The following is a 13,074-nucleotide window of genomic DNA, read 5'->3' as shown; positions in this document are numbered from 1 at the left end:
TCACCCTTGAGGTGAGCATGCATTTTAGCAGGTGGGGGTGCACTAGTTTTATGGAATGTATAATTATTTGTTTCTATAAGATTTATAGATACGCAGCGCTGCACTATTTTCACACAATTAATACGCAGCTTCTACTTTTCAGAGGTGCGATATCCTTCTCTGTACAATCCGTGTTTTATTGATTGCATGGAATATTGGAATTTTCTGAGATTGTGGATTTGGGGTTTTCATGAGCTGGAAGCCACAATCATCACAATGATGACAAATCACGGCTTGAACCCTCTTGCTTTGCATGTAACGAGTCTCTCTCATATATTCGTCTCGCCTTTTAAGTTGCATTAGTGAAATAAATGAACTTTTGCACCATATTCAATTTTTTGGAGTTTCACCCGTATATCAGGGTGTGCTTCTTCCCCACATGTCCAGCAACATTCACATACAAGACATTTCCCGCACTCACTAATACACCTCGAGGGGTTGTGTGGGACCCCTGATGTACAGGAAGACAGGACTTCAGTGAGGAACAATTCCCTCACTCAGGACAGGAATACAGCTTCTCCCTCGTGTGAGATCTCTGATGTGTGGAAAGATAGGACTTCTCTGAAAAACATTTCCCGCACTCAGAACAGGAAAAAGGCTTCTCCCCCGTGTGAGATCTCTGATGTGCGGAAAGATTGGACTTCTGTGAAAAACATTTTCCGCACTGAGAACAGGAAAAAGGCTTCTCCCCCGTGTGAGATCTCTGATGTGTGTAAAGACCGGACTTCTGTGAAAAACATTTCCCGCACTCAGAACAGGAAAAAGGCTTCTCCCCTGTGTGAGATCTCTGATGTTTGGAAAGATCGGACTTCTGTGAAAAACATTTCCCGCACTCAGAACAGGAAAAAGGCTTCTCCCCCGTGTGAGATCTCTGATGTGTGGAAAAATGGGACTTCTCTGAAAAACATTTCCCGCACTGAGGACAGGATGACAGCTTCTCCCCCGTGTGAGATCTCTGATGTCTGTAAAGATTGGACTTCTCTGCAAAACATTTCCCGCACTCAGAACAGGAAGAAGACTTCTCCCCCATGTGAGATCTCTGATGGCTGAAAAGATGGGACTTCTGTGAAAAACATTTTCCGCACTGAGAACAGGAAAAAGGCTTCTCCCCCGTGTGTGATCTCTGATGTGCGGAAAGATTGCACTTCACTGAAAAACATTTCCCGCACTCAGGACAGGAAAAAGGCTTCTCCCCCGTGTGAGATCTCTGATGTGCGGAAAGATTGGACTTCACTGAAAAACATTTCCCGCACTCAGAACAGGAAAAAGGCTTCTCCCCCGTGTGAGATCTCTGATGTTTAGAAAGATTGGACTTCCCTGAAAAACATTTCCCGCACACAGAACAGGAAAAAGGCTTCTCCCCTGTGTGAGATCTCTGATGTTTGGAAAGACTGGACTTCTGTGAAAAACATTTCCCGCACACAGAACAGGAAAAAGGCTTCTCCCCCGTGTGAGATCTCTGATGTTTGGAAAGATCGGACTTCTGTGAAAAACATTTCCCACACTCAGAACAGTAATATGGCTTCTCAACTGTGTGAGATTTTTTATGCTTATTAAGACTGCCTTTGGAACTGAAACATTTCCCAGACTCAGGACAGGACAACCTCTCATCTGTTGCAAGGATAGCACCGCCCCGCACAGTCTGATGTCCCTCAGTATAAGAGGAATACGATGGTCCGGCACCGTCCCGCACAGTCTGAGGTTCCTCAGGATAAGAGGAATATGATGGTCCGGCACCGTCCCTCACAGTCTGAGGTTCCTCAGGATAAGAGGAATACGATGGTCCGGCACCGTCCCGCACAGTCTGAGGTTCCTCAGGATAAGAGGAATACAATGGTCCGGCACCGTCCCGCACAGTCTGAGGTTCCTCAGGATAAGAGGAATACGATGGTCTGGCACCGTCCCGCACAGTCTGAGGTTCCTCAGGATAAGAGGAATACGATGGTCCGGCACCGTCCCGCACAGTCTGAGGTTCCTCAGGATAGGAGGAATACGATGGTCCGGCACCGTCCCGCACAGTCTGAGGTTCCTCAGGATAAGAGGAATACGATGGTCCGGCACTGTCCCGCACAGTCTGAGGTTCCTCAGGATAAGAGGAATACGATGGTCTGGCACCGTCCCGCACAGTCTGAGGTTCCTCAGGATAAGAGGAATACGATGGTCCGGCACCGTCCCGCACAGTCTGAGGTTCCTCAGGATAAGAGGAATACGATGGTCCGGCACCGTCCCGCACAGTCTGAGGTTCCTCAGGATAAGAGGAATACGATGGTCCGGCACCGTCCCGCACAGTCTGAGGTTCCTCAGGATAAGAGGATGACGATGGTCCATCTACACTGTGTGGTGCCGGATGGACATTTGAGGTAGTCGGGTTTTCTCCTGGACTATACTGTGTGATGTCCTCATCTTCTACTTTACAGTCTGGAGACAAAGTGAGACAATCCTCTGAGGTTTTCCTCATCTCCCGTCCATCTACTAAAATAGAAATACAAAGATTATTACTAGACATCAGCTGATTGGTTCCCCTAAACCAGTACTCCGCCCACATCAGGCAGCTTTGTCTCTGAGGATCTTACAATTCCCCCCTCAAGGTAACTAGTAAATGGGTCCTCTGATCTCCTACCAGATCATTTCTTTATTCATGGACCTTAGTCAGAGAGTGAGGAAACAACGAGAACTGTCTTTTATAGGAGTGACAGTGATGAGGGGATTATAGGATGAGGGTCAGGAGTATGTAATGTACAACATAGAGTATATAGTGCAGGGGTCAGGAGTATGGAATGTCCAACATAGAGTATATAGTGCAGGGGTCAGGAGTATGTAATGAACATGTAGCACCCTGGTGTTTAGGAAGGGTGGCTAATAAATTGAGATCACCAGGTGGTAGTTATCCTTGCTTATTGTTAGGAGATCTACTGATTCCTCTCTAACTTTGGATTTGCACCTTTTCTCTTCTGTCACTAGGTGGCACTAGACAAGGGTGTAGCAAGGTTGGATTATGAATGGATGGGGTGCATCAGCCAATTTGCAGGGGTTTCTTTGGTCCCTTGGCCTGCTGGGAGAGACTATTAATTTGGGGGGAGTCAGGTGATCAAGGTTCTGTGCCACCTGAACAGCTGTCTGGGTGGACGTGTGTTATGTTGCCCGGGTTCTTAGGCCGGAAGCCTGAGGCCTATCCAGGAGCAAGAGAATCAGCGCAGGATTGGGACTGCAGGATTGGAGTCCAACTGAGAGTAAAGATTCAGCCGAACGGGGAACCAGTTGTGGTTGGAGGTGGAGGGGAAGATGTCGCCGCTAAGGGACCATCCACCTTGTTACCGGAGACTACAGTTAGTAAGCTGGAGCCAGTACCAGAGCAATCTTCTCACCAGCCTGGGACATTGAAGAAGTGGGAAAGCTTCAGCAGGTGCCAAGCCAGGTGCCCAGCAGGATAGCGGGGGAGACGCTCGAGGAATATACAGCGGGTTAGCTGTAGAAGAGCTCAGGAGATTCAGTGGCCACTGAATCTGGAAGTCCAGTGAGTAGGGAGGAGCCTAACACCTCCCGGTTTGGTTTGCGGCAGAACAAGCGAATAGACCGAAAGTTTGTGCGAACATTTGAACACCGTTAAAGTTTTTGGGGCCCAAACGTGAAAAATCAAAAGTGCCCGCAGGCTCTATATACTCTGAACAGCAGTATACAGGCGGTCCCCGGGTTACAAACAAGACAGGGACTGAAGGTTTGTTCTTAAGTTGAATCTGTTTGTAATTTGGAACTGGTACATTTTGTAAGTGTAGCTCCAGCCAAAAAAATCTATTTTTAAGCTTTTTGGAAAACATGGGGAAGGGTTATCACCCCTGTAACATTTGTTTTGCTGTCTGTGCCCCGTGTTCAGAAGATTTCACCTCACTTTCTGTGCCAATGACAATTGGATTTGGAAAATTTGGGGTTATTAGGGAAACAAGGATTGGTGATAAAGCATCAGTGGAGAGGAGACACCTTTTTCCCATATTAACTCTTACAGGAGAGAATTTCCCTTCCTAGGTGTAGATTTCCTCCCACTTCCTGTTGTCTCCCTCCGTTTGTAAGTAGGAGTCGTTTGTAAATCGGATGTTTGAAAGTAGGGGACCGCCTGTATATACTATACGGCCTGCCCTATATACTCTGCAGAAAATTGGGCCTTAGCTGTTGGTGGTACCAGAACACAGTAAGTCCTCACCGTTACTCTTGGTGGGTGCAGGAACGGGCCCTGCTGTGAAATATTAGATCAAAAAATGTAATTAACAGGGGCGTGTAAACAGGGGCAGAAAAATTGGGCCTTAGGCAGTGGTGGTAGTGCCCTGAAACAAAAATATTCTTAGAAGCTATCAACATGAACATTGAGGAGGAATAGGATAGTCACTCAGCATAATAGGATAGTCACTTAGCATAGGCAGTCTTCAAGGGATCCCACATCCATAGAAAAATCAATTGGTTACATCAGCATCAGGTGCTTGGTAGCTGGTGATCCAAGACTGATTCATTTTTATGAAGGTGAGCCGATCAACAGAGTCTGTGGACAGGCGCACTCTGTGATCAGTTACAAAGCCTCCAGCAGCACTGAATGTGCGTTGGATGCAGGACAGGCCAGTAGCTCAATTGCATATTGTGCAAGCTCTGGCTCAGCTGTGATTCCCCTGTTTTTAAACGAATTGGACAACATTGTCTTATTTTTTAATTGTGTAAACCAATCCATCTATCTGTCACCCCTTTTTGATGAAATATTGCTGTGTGTTTTTCTATGATTAAAGTTCATTGTACCATACATAGTGGTCTGTTTTGGTCTACTTTGAGAGAACTTTATTTTCTCACTTTTTTGCTAGATTTTTCTAGGCCATCAGAACTGCATTGACATAGTATTCTATGTGAATGAGACTTGGATAGATGCACTGAACTATATGTAGATTTATATATACTACCTCTTTGTAAGGTATTTATAATCGGTTGATCCAGGCATTACTCCATATTTTTCACTCTGTCCAACAAGGCCAAGACATTGCCTTCCACATGCTGGTAGAGCGCCGGAATAGTGTTCTGTGAAAAGAAATGGAGTTTGGGAACCTGCCACTGAGGTACCGCACATTCCACAAATGGAGGCAGAGTCTACCAGCTGAAAAGGCAGCAGTTGCAGTGCTAGCAATTTAGCCAAGCTAGCATTCAGACGCTGAGAATGTGGATGCCTGGGACCAAATTTCTTTCTACGATTTAGCAACAGGGGTAGGGAAATTTGCCTGCTACAATCGGATGTTGGGACACCTAATTCTACACCTTCATTCCTCTCAGTGCAGGTTTCTGAGAGGACTGAGGGTATAGTGGGGTTGGAGATCCCAGCTGATGAGGAGCAAGGAGAGGTCCACCTTCTTCTTTCATGTGGGTCTTTTAGGTACGCTTGCCAACAGACTGCATGGGAGGTCATCATATGTCTGGTCAAGCATGTGTTGCCCAAGCGGTTGCTGTTTTGGCCACGCTTGATACGCTTCAGACTTAATGTTGCAAACAGCAACGGTGCGATCTGTTGTACATGTGTCAAAAAAAGGCCCACACCAAAGAACTTTTCAAAATACGCGGAGAGTCAGAAGCACCCTGCACATGCTTAGCTCTGCAGTGTGATGCAATAGGGTGGCTGCCCTTAAGCTGCCCCCTGGAGGGCATCCTGCCTCATTGGAGATGTTCCTCCTCCTCCTCCTCTCTTCTATCAGGCACCCAAGTAGAGTCAGTGACCTCATCATCCCTTCCCTCCTCCTCACTGGAGCAAACTTGGCAGTATGCTACAGCTAGGGGAACATGACTGCCAGTTTCTTGTCCTTCTTGGGCACTCCCTCTCTCTAGGCTCACGTTACTCCCTTCCTCAACCTGGGTCCCATCATCAGAGCCTTCAAAACGCTGCGCATCCTCCAGCAGCATGTACCCGACACTGTGGTCGAACAGTTCGGGGGACTCCTCCATGCATGATGGTGGGGATAGGGAAGGATTGAGTGATGACATGGAGCCAATGGAATAGGCCGCTGTGGCAGCTGCATTGGCAGGCAAACTACTCTGAGCAGACTGTATATATATATATATATATATATATATATATATATATATTAGCTGAATACCCGGCGTTGCCCGGTCTTCCTATCTTAACCTTTTGGGGAGGAAAATCATAGTAATATAAATATACCCATCTTTTATATAAGGGTGTAGGTAAGGGTTAATGTAACGGTCATATATTTTTATTTGGCATATAAGTAATATGTGTAGCAGGTATTATTGAAATATCTCCAGGCGTACAGAAGTTATGTGGGAACATACATTTCCCATTGATTTGCATGGGACTTTAAACAAAAACCCCGACCCTCACAAATGGGGGTAGTTAAGGGATAAATTAACTATCCTATAGTGTAAGTGGACATATAAGTAACATGTGACCAAGTGTTATGGAAATATCTACAGCCGTTTGGAAGTTCTGAAGTAACATGTATTTCCCATAGAGTTGAATGGGACTTTAAAGAAAAACCCCGACCATGGCAAATGGGGGTGGGTAAGGGTTAAACCACCTATCCTATGTTTGTTGCTGACATATAAGTAACATGTGTGCCAAGTTTCATGTTAATATCTTTAGCCGTTTGGACGTGATGCTGGAACATACATACATACACACGTTGAGTTTTATATATATAGATATAATTTAATGCACTGCAGCTAACTGAATCACCTGCCTGCTCAATCTAAATGACACTCTGTCTCTGTCCACGCCAACATCACACTACACAGGGCCGACGTGCATGCAGCCTTATATAGTGTGGGGCGTGGACTTAGTCCCCCTGAGCCATGATTGGCCAATTATGGTTCTCTTTGCTGACGGTGCTGGGATTGGCTAAAGTATGCGGGTCATAGTGCATGCTTTGGCCAATCATCATACAGCAATGCACTGCGATCTCGCATAATGGGGCGTGACGCGGCGCTCGAATTTGTCGCGAACGCCCCATAATGTTTGTTTTTCGATGAACGGGCGAAAAGCCAATGTTAGAGTGGAACTCATGTTCGACCCGAACATAAAGCTCATCCCTACTAGTGAGAGACCGGGAGCTCAGGGAGAGAAGATCTGCAGTGAGAGACTGTGTGAGAAGAGAACTATTCTGTGTTACCAAGAGTTATGTAGAACTAGCGTTAGTGACTGTAACAAGATTTGTTACCATAGGAGACAGCGGTCCTACCTATACAGAAGTGGTGTCCGGCTGGAGGCCTTCCACTGTATAGCAGTCTACCTATAGAAGTCTCGGAGTCTGCTAATTGTCATTGCATCTACTCAAATGTGTCCTGGCCCTAAACCGGCTCTCCAACCGTTCTTGTTCAGAGATAATAAAGAGTATGTAATGTACAACATAGAGTATATAGTGCAGGGGTCAGGAGTATGTAATGTACAACATAGAGTATATAGTGTAGGGGTCAGGAGTATGTAATGTACAACACAGAGTATATAGTGCAGGGGTCAGGAGTATGTAATGTACAGCATAGAGTATATACTGATGGGTTAGGACTCATGATATTGGTATTCAGTAATCAGTGGTGGATGAAATGATTACTGGAGACAAGTTGCAGAGATCCCACACCGCTGCCTCCCATCTCCTGAGACTGCACTCAGTGACTTGGGTCTGAGACTATACAGACATATCCCTCCACCCGGCACAGCCAGCAAATAACAGAGCAAGTAACCCGGGAGAATTGTTCTGTCAGAGATCTCACTAGACCCGGGTATGGGGCAGAAGACCCAAGGTACATACCCCAGGTGTCTAGGTCAAGCAAACCCTATGGTGAAAATCAACATTTTGCTGCCAGCTGAACCCCAGAATCTCCATAAATCCAGTCTAGAGACATAAATTGTGTCTGCAGCACAGAGAAGGAAGATTATCCGAGAGAAATACAGGAATACAGGATGGGGAACACAGCTCAGGAAAGTGACCAGGGGATTACAGGCCGATATCACCCAGTCCCCGCCCTACTCTGGACCAATCAGTGAGCAGTATGGGTGGAGGAATGGATTTAGTGTTAATGACCCACCTGTGCTGATCTCTGTAGGAGTGTCCTCCTCTATAAATGTCCCCGTTATTCCATCCTCCTCCATAGACTGCTGATCATCCCTCACATACATCTCTTCTTCTTCTGATTTCACCTCAAATTCTATATCGATTGGATCTCCACTCTAAACCAAGAGAATGAGAGAGAATATCATCTGTAAGATATAAACTTACATACAAAATCCACACATCATCTCCACCAGTCCATGTTCTAGATGCTCCGTCCCACCGACCTTGTAACAGTGGGGGATGGTGTGACCTTCCTGTGTGGAATCCCGGGAATACAGAGGACGGGGACATCTCTCTGGTGGGTTCCTGGTATTAGGTGGCTCCATCATATCCTTGTGTCCTTCTGAAAACTCCTCCATCACTCCATACTCCTCATCCTCCTCTTTATACTCTTCTTTTACAACAATATTATAATCCCCGAGGTTTCCACTCTGAATATATAATAAAACATTCCTTATAATAAACATGTTTGTGTATAAATCATAACCACCAATAATTGTTCCTCATCTACCTGATGATGGTGGGGGATGGTGTGTTCTTCCTCCATCACTCCATCCTCATCATCCTCCTCTTTTATCTCTTCTTTCACCTCAACTTTAGGATCTCTCAGGTCTCCACTCTGAATATAGAATAAAAATGACATCAATGGTAACAATGCAGATAATGTACAGATCCTAATGATACTATCAGTGATTGTTCCTCATCTACCTGATGATGGTGGGGGATGGTGTGACCTTCCTGTGTGGAATCCCGGGAATACAGAGGACGGGGACATCTCTCTGGTGGGTTCCCATTACTGGATCCATCTGTAGGAAACACACACACTGACTGAATACATTGTTTCTATTTGTTGATCAGATGATGGGGGATCTAGGTGGAGCCTCCGTACTGCTCTCTCCTTTACAATAAAGTCTCCTCTTACCCGGTGATGTGAGGGGCGGCTGATTGTCCATCATGACGTCCTTGTAGAGATCCTTGTGTCCTTCTAAATACTCCTACATAGGGAAATAGACAGGGACATCACCTGATACTTACAAAGATAAAGTCATCATCCAGACACATCCCTTGTGTTGAACCTTCACAGACATCAGGAATAGTTATTTCCTCCTCCATAAAGATTATAAAATCAAAAACACGTATCATAAGTCCATCTCTGACTAAAACCCCCAACCCGTATTATCGTATAATCTGTTAGTATAAACTGAAATGAAGAGAATGTTCCGGCCCTGTAAGTGGGGGAATGTTCTGACCCTGAAGGGGTTAATCTAGGTTTCCACACTATATATGTGTGTATCATCATCTGCTGGAGATAAAAGACGTCACAGTGACTATGGAGGAAGAGGACAGACATGACGGGGTTACTGGGTGTAAATAGAAGATAAGATCTTATTACCTCCTCTGCTGCCGATTCCAAAGATGTCTCCTCACTACTTTCTCCCGAATCACCTCTCACCCGGAACTTCCCGTCTGTCCCTGACATCATTTCCTGTCTTCCATAGAGACTTCTTCTCTCTATGGTAGAAATGAGATCACCATCTTGTGGAGATCAGAGGAACTGCAGCCCAGAGAAACGTCTCATAGGTGTCCTTTTATGAAAGTGCGGTAAAATACCGCTATTCAGTTCTCAGGCATTCTCAGGGGAGATCGCTCTCCTCTGAGTGCCTGTTTATGAAGCTTTGTAGATCGATTCTCATGTTTAGATGAGGAGCGATCTACAAACGGCTGGAAACTCCTGAGAACTGCTTCTCTCACTGTAATCTGGCGTGATGTAGCGGGATTACAGTATGAGGAAGTGAAAAATACAGAAAAAGTTGAACACGAATCAGCACACATTATAAACCACATATTAATAAAATAATAAAGTTACATTCCCACCAAACAATATACATTAACCTAATTATTAAAAAAAACATTGTTTTTATCAATATTTAAAGCTCATACATGTGCCTATTTACATGTGAATGGTGTATAGGAAATGAATGGAATCCCACATATGTAATGCAGCTATACACCATTCATATCAATGAAAAATACATTTATAATCATTACATTTAAATAAAGTATACAAATATAAACCCTGTATAACTGTAATAGAACAGTCCATGGGTAAAAACATATTTTAGGGTTTACAATTTTTTTTTACTAATAAATAAAAAATTATATAAAAATGACTTTAACCACTTAAGCCCCGGACCTTTAGGCAGCTAAATGCCCAGGCCAGGTTTTGCGATTCGGCACTGCGTCGCTGTAACAGACAATTGCGCGGTCGTGTGACGTGGCTCCCAAACAAAATTGGCGTCCTTTTTTCCCCACAAATAGAGCTTTCTTTTGGTGGTATTTGATCACCTCTGCGGTTTTTATTTTTTGCGCTATAAACAAAAATAGAGCGACAATTGTGAAAAAAATGCAATATTTTTTACTTTTTGCTATAATAAATATCCCCCAAAAACATATATAACATTTTTTCCCCTCAGTTTAGGCCGATACATATTCTTCTACATATTTTTGGTAAAAAAAATCGCAATAAGCGTTTATGGATTGGTTTGCGCAAAATTTATAGCGTTTACAAAATAGGGGATATTTTTATTGCATTTTTATAAATTTTTTTTTTTTACTACTAATGGCGGCGATCAGCGTTTTTTTCGTGACTGCGACATTATGGCGGACACTTCGGACAATTTTTACACATTTTTGGGACCATTGTCATTTTCACAGCAAAAAATGCATTTAAATTGCATTCTTTATTGTGAAAATGACAGTTGCAGTTTGGGAGTTAACCACAGGGGGCGCTGAACGTGTTAGGCTTCACCTAGTGTGTGTTTACAACAGTAGGGGGGTGTGGCTGTAGGTCTGATGTCATCGATTGTGTCTCCCCTATAAAGGGGATGACACGATCGATGCGCCGCCACAGTGAAGCACGGGGAAGCCGTGTTTACATACGGCTCTCCCCGTTCTTCAGCTCCGGGGAGCGATCGCGACGGAGCGGCTATAAACGAATAGCCGCGCCGTCGTTCCGGATCGCTCCCCGAGGTAAGCCGCCCGCTAGAAGGCAGGGAAGTATATATACGCCCATCTGCCTGTCCGTGCCATTTTGCGGACGTAAATAGTCGTGCGGCGGGCGTTAAGTGGTTAATAGCATTTTAATGCAGGTAGACTAATATATATATATATATACACACACATAGAAATAAACACACATAGCGCATATATATATATATATATATATATATATATATATATATATATATATATATATATATGCTATATGATGATGTATATATATACATACACTATAAATTCCTAAGCTGCTCATTTTGGGGTGTGTATTGGGGGGAAGATGGGATCTGACTGTATAGCTGCTTGTGTGTGAAGCATGGAAGACAAAAGACTTCCTTCTTCCTCCACAATACTCAGCCAGCTTCGGCTTCTCTCTCGGATTCTCCACCTCTGAGATGGAGAATCAGAAAGTGAGAATTCTGTCACAGATCGCCAGTGAGGTGCTGAGATCGCACCTTCATAAACTGCTTTCCGTTTCTGTGACAGTCAGTTACAGATTCTCACTGTGCTGAGATAATCAGTGGAGAGAACATGTTCTCCGCTGATTACCTCAGCTTCATAAACTGTGTATGACCTGAGATCAGCGGTGAGAATCGGGATCGCCGCTGATCTCACTTTCATAAAAGGACACCATAGTCTGAACACAGCCTTGTGCTGTGTGTGTATGTACTGTACAGAGGCGGCTCTCTAATTAGGCAAGTTAGGTGGTCACCTACAGGGGTCTTGTGGCCACCAAATTTGCCTACCATATGTGTGGGAGAAAATGTCCCCTGGTTGGTGTCCCCGGGCCGGACTGGCTGTAGGAAATTCCAGGGCCCAATGTCCTAACAAGAACTGCCTTCCCCCAAGCTCCCCTTTCACTCACTGCCCCGCCCACCACACACTCTGCCAATCAGATGTTACATCACAACAGGGCTCTGCAGCCCTGTATCCAATGAGGGCGCTGCTGACATCTCCCTTCTCACCCACCGTGTGTGCCTGGCACTCTGTACTGTGTATGCAGCGAGTGCTCAGAGGGGCATGAAGATGCCGGGAGAAGACCAGAGATGACAGGGGTGGTGTGCCTAGGACTGGACACAGGTGAATGTCTGCATAGTCTTTGGCCATCTCCTGTATCATGTCTGCAAGTCTCTGACCATCTCCTGTATCATGTCTGCACAGTCTCTGACCATCTCCTGTGTCATGTCTCCACAGTCTCTGACCATCTCCTGTATCATGTCTCCACAGTCTCTGACCATCTCCTGTATCACGTCTGCACAGTCTCTGACCATCTCCTGTGTCATGTCCTCAGTCTCTGACCATCTCCAGTATCATGTCCTCAGTCTCTGACCATCTCCTGTGTCATGTCCTCAGTCTCTGACCATCTCCAGTATCATGTCCTCAGTCTCTGACCATCTCCTGTGTCATGTCCTCAGTCTCTGACCATCTCCTGTATCATGTCCTCAGTCTCTGACCATCTCCTGTGTCATGTCCTCAGTCTCTGACCATCTCCTGTATCATGTCCTCAGTCTCTAACCACCTTTGTATCATGTCTGCAATCTCTTACTTAAACACACTGCTAATAGTATTACAAAATTTTGATTCGGTGTACCTCTAGCAGACATGATACAAGAGATCAATGCAGCCTCGCCAGTGTCTGTCAGATGCAGCCTGCCTGTGCCTGAATCAGAGCGGCGATCTCCCTGTGTCATGGAGCTGGATTTGAATTGCCTGGGCCGCAGTAACAATGTCCCGCCTCTGGCTCCCCCAAGGTAGCACTTGAAACACTACGGTTACCAGTGCACTTGGCGGGCTTGGCATTTCCTAACTTCTTCCTATATTACTTGGCATCCCAGCTGGTGCTCATCCATGATTGGCTGTGCCCAGTTCCGGCCAATGCCTGTACCTCCACGGA

The 13,074-nt window shown here is 45.2% G+C and overlaps 1 protein-coding gene across 1 annotated transcript in view; it reads right to left on the bottom strand.

The window, feature by feature from the left end:
* Positions 1–637: 637 nt before the first annotated feature.
* LOC120935481 (zinc finger protein 208-like) overlaps positions 638–13,074 on the bottom strand; it is a gene marked incomplete at its 3' end in the record, with an annotated part of 61,129 nt that continues 48,692 nt past the window's right edge. Inside the window, exon 5 of the mRNA XM_040347532.1 lies at positions 638–1,569. Coding sequence (XP_040203466.1) covers positions 638–1,569 — 932 coding nt within the window. The remainder of the gene's footprint in view (positions 1,570–13,074) is intronic.

Source organism: Rana temporaria, chromosome 4 (genome assembly GCF_905171775.1).
Source record: "Rana temporaria chromosome 4, aRanTem1.1, whole genome shotgun sequence".
NCBI classification, from domain to species: Eukaryota; Metazoa; Chordata; class Amphibia; order Anura; family Ranidae; genus Rana; species Rana temporaria.
This window is presented reverse-complemented; position numbering and strand designations above follow the sequence as displayed.